Here is a 6,522-nt window from a genome sequence, read left to right on the forward strand (position 1 = left end):
AACTTGACATAAACATTTACGTAATTAGCATGTGTGACCCAACCTCCCTAGATAATTTCTTTTTATTGTTGTTTTCATTTTATTTGCATAATCAACCAATCAATCAATCAACCGCATCGACTCAAGATAAACTTCGCTCCATAACAATTAATTAATAACTCCCGTCTCCTTTGGGTTCGACCCCTAAGTACTACATTAATTTGTTACCTAAGGTATAAATATTATATTTGCATAGGTGTGCGATAGCCTATCAAAAATAAAATACTCTACCATGCATATATTCAAGAAAAACACAGTCATAACAAGAAATTAAAAGACGCGCGGTTTCAACAACATTAATTAGAATAATAATAATTAATCAACATAATCATCTTGTAATTCCCCTGCGATTGAGATAAATATTGGGAATTCAATATGTGGATTATTAGGAGGCACTTATTTTGCCACCCATGAACGAGGTACAGTGTCAATATAGTGCCGATAAGTTCTTAATAGATTAATGTCATAATCGGTTGCAATCCATAAATATTGCGCTTGTAACACATCATCCGTATAATAATTTTTCTTCCCAGCATCATGATCCTCGTATCTTGCCTGAAGTTTTCTCGCTTGACGAAAAGAGTCCAGCTTCTTCCCAAAACCTTCAAACTCGATCATTGCGTAACCAAGAAAATCACGAACTTTAGTCCAAGCTGGGTGGATCTTTTTAACATTCGTATAACCACCTTGACGAAGCATATCTCTCATCGAAGTAAAACTTCTCGAAAAAGCCTTACCATTGTCATCATATTTGATTGGAAGGTTTTGTATAATACAGGTAATAGGATGGACATAGCGGGTATTTGATTGCGATTCGGCTTGTGTAGAAGACGACAACGACATGGTGATTGAAGTGTAATATTCTTAATTAAATTATAGGCTATGATTAATTGAACTTTGAATTGGTGGATATGGTTAATTGATCACATTATAAGTGATATTTTTAGGAAAATATGTATTCATGTATGAATATAAAAGTGGACGGATAGTAATAATGGTCAAACAAAATAATGCATGCAACGGTTCATTATTTATCATACATGCATTGGTTGAATATTAAACATTGAAAAAAAAGTTTACAACGGTTATTTTTAACCCGTAAATGATAAATAACAACAGGTACAGAGGAACCGTTCTTTCATAATAGAAAATGATAACGGTTACAAGAAACTCGTAGCTATAACATAATAACGGGTACCAAAAACCGTTGCTGGTGTTAATTTAGTAACGGTTTTCGAAACGCCGTTTTTTTTAAACTGGTAACGGTTGTCTAACAACTGTTGATAAGGGTGATTCTATAACGAGTTTTTGGAAACCGTTAAAAGTTTTCGATAACGGTTTGTTAAACAACCGTTGTCACATTATAATAACAACTGTTTTCGAGGGAAACCGTTATTCTTATTAGCGCGGTCTAAGTTTCTGCCAATATTTGGAAAACGGTAATCTAAGTGTCGTTATTATATTCATTAAACCGTTGTGATACACTCGTTATTGATGGCCAGATTTGGCGTAGTGTATTTTGTGAATGGGCTAGAGCTGGTTAAACGGGCAGGTCGAGCCGGGCTCGAGGTGGGATTAGCTTGGGGAACCCGGAACCAGCCCGAGATACGGGGTGGATCGGGCCGGACTAGGGGTGCGCTGGACAAAAGGTGACCTGAGGGACGGGAAATAAGCGGGTCGGGGTTGGGAGCGCGTCAAGCTTGACATGGGGACCCAGAACCGGTCAGGGATAGAGGGTGGGTCGGGCTCGGATGGAGGCATGTCGGGCCAAAAGCGACCTAGTGGGCGGGTCGGGGCGGGTCGGGCCGGGCTGACTTGTAGTTTTGACCCCCTAGAATGTGCCACTTTGGATTTTGTGGCCCACTATAATAAATTTTAAAAAAGCCAATAAGGAATAACCCTGAAAATTTCTCTTCATAAAACAAGCAAAAATGACTAACATCTCCATCTTTATCCTTAAAAATCACATTACATGCTATAACCTATACACAATAGTTTCCTATCACTATGAAAAAAGAATTACATTGGTAACTCCAACATTATTCAAAACAATGTGAAAAATATAATTTTAAAGTTAAGGTTTCTTATTGGAGCGTCGGCAATGACGTCTAATTTCACCATTATTGCCAACAAGAGGGCTAATTTCACCCATTTTTATCATGGCCTTTGCAAAACTGTTGTAGAACTTGGAAACATCCCTTGAAAATTTTCGAACAATTGGGTCAGCTTCATCGGTATGATATAGTTCTTGATCTGAATGAAGCAAACCCTTTTTAACCAATAAATTCTTGTAATATAAATTATCAAAATGCGATGGCGTTTTCACGTCCAATCCTTGTAAAACGTTGTCGCTTCCATTTCTTGGACACTTGTTTCTTAAGAAATTGGCAAATGAGGGATTAATGTCGACGTCTCCATAGATTCTTTGTTTAAATGTTGTGCACCTCGCAAATCCGATAGTGTGTGCTCCTGTTGCAGGACGATGGGTATGAATTAGTGATATTCTACTATGCTAAAATAAAACCCTATTGCTGATTAAAAATAAAATAAAAATAAAGCCATGTGCTTTTCTACTTTGCTGAACTATACGTTAATACCTCATTATCAAAATTCTCATTTTATCATTTTTTTCTTTAAGAATTTTCACCTTTTCTAAACATTTCTCCACGACTCTCACCAAAAGCCCATTTTTGCAAATTTTCGTCGTAAATCAACGTTTTAACTCGTCCCACATGGGAGATATTCGCTTCATTTCATATGATTATAAAAGTTGTTTCTCTTTAATGTTTAAATTTATGAAATGGGCTTATTATAAGAGTCATACAGTGACACAGATTATATTTTTCTTTTTTCTTTTTCTTTCTTATGAAAATACATCACATAGTCTTTCAATTTCAACCAATATATTTGTATGTTTCGTTTCTGACAAAAATCCGTTATAAAAGTCATTTAGAGACAAAAATAGGTCTATTTACAATGAATTTATAACAAGGGAAAAATAGTTTGTGACATAATTTATCAAGTAACATGTCACCAAAATATGACTGCTAAAATGTCAGTGAAAAGTTAGATTTGGACGGATATATGCATGTAATAATGTACTTGTAGAAGCAGGTGCATGATCCAACGCACAAACTAGTGATGTACTGTAGTACATAATAAATGAGATGATGTTATGTGCTATGTCGACTGATGAAATCTTCATCGAGAAACTTTAACACAAAATTCCATGACCGTGTACTATTCTCCTAGCTTCACCACCTCTAAATCTAATGGTCCACCACTTCATAAAGAGCCAAAACGATTAACGACAACACCTACTAAACATTTCCAAAATCTCATTCATCAATCATCAAATAGACTATTAACATTAATAACTTTTAGAGAACATTTATTTATCTATTTTATTTTAGGGTGTTTTATTTAATTATTTATCTTTTTATATATGTATAATGAATAATTTGATGATTCAATTACACTATTATCCACTTGTCATCCATTAACTACAACTATAAATGATGTCCTCGTCTTTCCTTTTTCTTTGTATAAAAAACAAAGGTACTTAAATGGGCCGAGACGAAGGCAGTACATATTCAAATGGAGTTTTATATACCAATAATGAATTATCTCCTTATTTTTTCAGTTTAGTTAACCATGTGAGTTATGTACTACATTTCGATTTATCCGAGTGAATAGTTTAGGCATTGCATATATTACTTACCTAGAAAAACTGATTAAAAAGTAAACGTAAATTACTAATGACGCAGCCTAAGCGAGAAATATAGAATACCAATTGGAGAAGTACGTAAGAGAACATATAAGAAGAGAAATTACCAGAAAGAGCGACAAGATCATGGAAGGAAAGACCAACAGCAGCAAAATTGGAGGTAAGAATAGTGATATTAGAGGAAGGTGCTGGTATGAAAAGGTTGGCTGCTGTTTTGTTGGCTGTTGTTGAATCTCTTCTTCCCAATTGCACTTCCCATGTAGGTCCTCCCAACTGTAAAGTAGAGCATTGTTTCACTTCCACTATCACATTTTTGCACCAAATTACATGCAACAAGTCAACTATATGTACCCAATTACTTAATCATATTTCTCATAAATTACATTTCACATGCATCAATTAGATTGCCATAATTACATCACTAATAATTAAGTTGCTTAGTATCCATCCTAGGGGAATACTAATGCATGGAAAATCAAATTAATCATGAACAAATATAATTTGGTCAAATGGAAAAGGGAAAAAAAAAGTAGAGTAATAGAAAGTATTACGGCTTTACTTGGTTAGATTAACTAAAAGATAGCTACTATGTAAGTTGAAAAATGCTTTAAATATATATTCTCTCTATTTTAATTTTATCATCTTACTTTTTCTTTAGGAAAAAAATTATGAAATAAAGGAGTGATTCGAAGACCGGCCTTGTTCTTTTGAGGTAAAAGAAATTGAGCTCAACTGAATTGAGCAGAAGTGAACTATAATGAGCTGAACCGAATGTTTGAATTGAAATTTGTTGAGATAAATAGATTTGAAATAAGTTGAGCTGAATTGAAATGAGTTAAATTGAGCTTATCTAGACTGAAGTGGGCTAAAGTGAGCTAAAATTATGCCGAAAAGAATAGGGCGTAGGGGTGGCTAATAGTAATAGTTCATACATTTATCGTACTAAATTTTGAAAAGATAATAATTAATTTGTAATAAATTTTAGAGAAAAAAGGACAATAATCAAACGGATGAAATAAATAATAATAAGCTCGGTATTATATTAATGTGGATGTGGTATTATGTGGATTAGACTCGTGATATGTCGTCCATAGAATCTCATTTGGTCCATTCTTTCGAATAAAGAAAAACCATTAAACACTTTGTGATAAATAAACTTGGGTTTATTGTCCAATCATGATTATGCTGACTAACTCATCTTAATGATGATATGATATCGCTTTTTTAACGAGAAAGCTTTATCATAAGTCAAAAACAATATTATTATTAGTATATGTGTTAACTAAATTCTCGAGAATACATTCCTGCAACTTTACACAAACGGAATCATGTCTAATTAAACAAAAAAAATTGTTTAAGGTGGTCTTATGTTAAGACGTACCCACAATCGATTTAAATAAGGTTAAAATGAATAAGGGGATTGTGAGAAATCTTAACTTAAGACCGTCTAAAGCACGATTGACTCCTAATTAAAATATTTAGTACGTAAATAGCTAGTATAGGACGACGTACATGATAAACTGCGTCTCGAGCTGCAATAGCAAGAATATCAGCACAGGACACCACATTGGGGCAAGCTTTCTCTAATTCCGCTTTCATCACATCTACTACATGAAATCCTCTTAGCGAATGATTGTTTGGAAATGCTGTTTTTTCACCCGTAAATGTTGCGTTATCATCTAACAGCACCGAAGCATCACATCCCTACAGCAATTATATAACTTAGCAATCAAATTTTTTGCTAAAACAAAAAATACTTGGACGATAATATTTTCAGCATAAACACACATCTCATATAAAAAAAAAAACCCCGTAAATTGAAAGAAGAATTATACTCACATTGACAAAACAATCATGGAAATGAAGTCGAAGTAAAGAGGCACCCAATCGAGTCTCGTTTTGTATAGCTTCAACGACAACGTCTTCCACGATTTGCAAGGCTTGTGGGCATGAATACGAGTAGTGATCAGGAGAAAGCTGAGCTTCAACGGAGAGAATAATTTTAAGAACAATCGTGCACAAAATTGACAGCTTGAATAATAAAGCAGCCATTGAGTTGGAGCATGAATTCACTCCTTTAATTTTTGTTGTCTATATATAGGGTCTAACCCGTAAACTAGCTAGGCCGCCACTTATAGAGATTAAAAATAAGTTTAAAAGTAAATAATATGAGAAGTAAGAGAATATTGTAAAAGAAAAATGATGGTAAACTTAATTATTACGGTGGTGAGAAATCTAGGACCACGTTTGAAATCTCAATGTAGGGAACAAATTTCTTCTTCTCACATGGCGTTCCACATACATCGACGTAGTTGTATCATTTTTGCATAACTAAATAATTTGAGCTCTTCTTTGTGGGGGCTTGGATACAGGACAAAAAAATTATGTAGTGCATTTCATTTCAATTAGCAATAAAAATATATAATTGATTACTCGTATTTTGTTTTTTAACAAACTATATATCTTTTTAGCGTTAATTTCAACTTATTTATTATCAATGAGTCCACGTCATCAGCTTTAAATTAAGCCGTTATTTGAAGTAGTTTCGGGAGCTACAATAGAACTTTCGAGCTCATATGGATCATAGGTTGAGTCTGGTAATTGAATTCTATGAGATTGGGTCTTACATTGTTTCTCAGTAGCTCAGTGGTAGAGCGGTCAGTTGTTAATTGATTGATCATTGATTCGAATCCTACTTCGAGATATTTTATGATATATTTATTCTTTAATTAATTAAAATGAACATGCTCACTTTG

The 6,522-nt window shown here is 33.9% G+C and overlaps 1 protein-coding gene across 1 annotated transcript; it reads right to left on the reverse strand.

Annotated features, from left to right (window-relative positions):
• Positions 1 to 1,930: 1,930 nt before the first annotated feature.
• On the reverse strand, positions 1,931 to 6,050 carry LOC141600255 (peroxidase P7-like). The gene is made up of 4 exons (XM_074420447.1): positions 5,606 to 6,050; positions 5,279 to 5,470; positions 3,874 to 4,039; positions 1,931 to 2,508 (listed from the first exon to the last, which is right to left on the reverse strand). The coding sequence occupies exons 1-4, from the start codon at positions 5,816 to 5,818 to the stop codon at positions 2,114 to 2,116; spliced, it is 966 nt and encodes a 321-aa protein (XP_074276548.1). The 5' UTR covers positions 5,819 to 6,050; the 3' UTR covers positions 1,931 to 2,113.
• Positions 6,051 to 6,522: the final 472 nt, after the last annotated feature.

Source organism: Silene latifolia, chromosome 9 (assembly GCF_048544455.1).
Source record: "Silene latifolia isolate original U9 population chromosome 9, ASM4854445v1, whole genome shotgun sequence".
Classification (NCBI taxonomy): domain Eukaryota; kingdom Viridiplantae; phylum Streptophyta; class Magnoliopsida; order Caryophyllales; family Caryophyllaceae; genus Silene; species Silene latifolia.

What these genes read in the sequence shown, in the direction of transcription:
- LOC141600255 (XM_074420447.1), bottom strand. Translation starts at nt 5,818, where the DNA reads ATGGCTGCTTTATTATTCAAGCTGTCAATTTTGTGCACGATTGTTCTT. An exon ending in TCCATGATTGTTTTGTCAAT is followed by an intron (nt 5,471 to 5,605) that starts GTGAGTATAATT and finishes TAATTGCTGTAG; the next exon opens with GGATGTGATGCTTCGGTGCT. An exon ending in CTCGAGACGCAGTTTATCAT is followed by an intron (nt 4,040 to 5,278) that starts GTACGTCGTCCT and finishes TCTACTTTACAG; the next exon opens with TTGGGAGGACCTACATGGGA.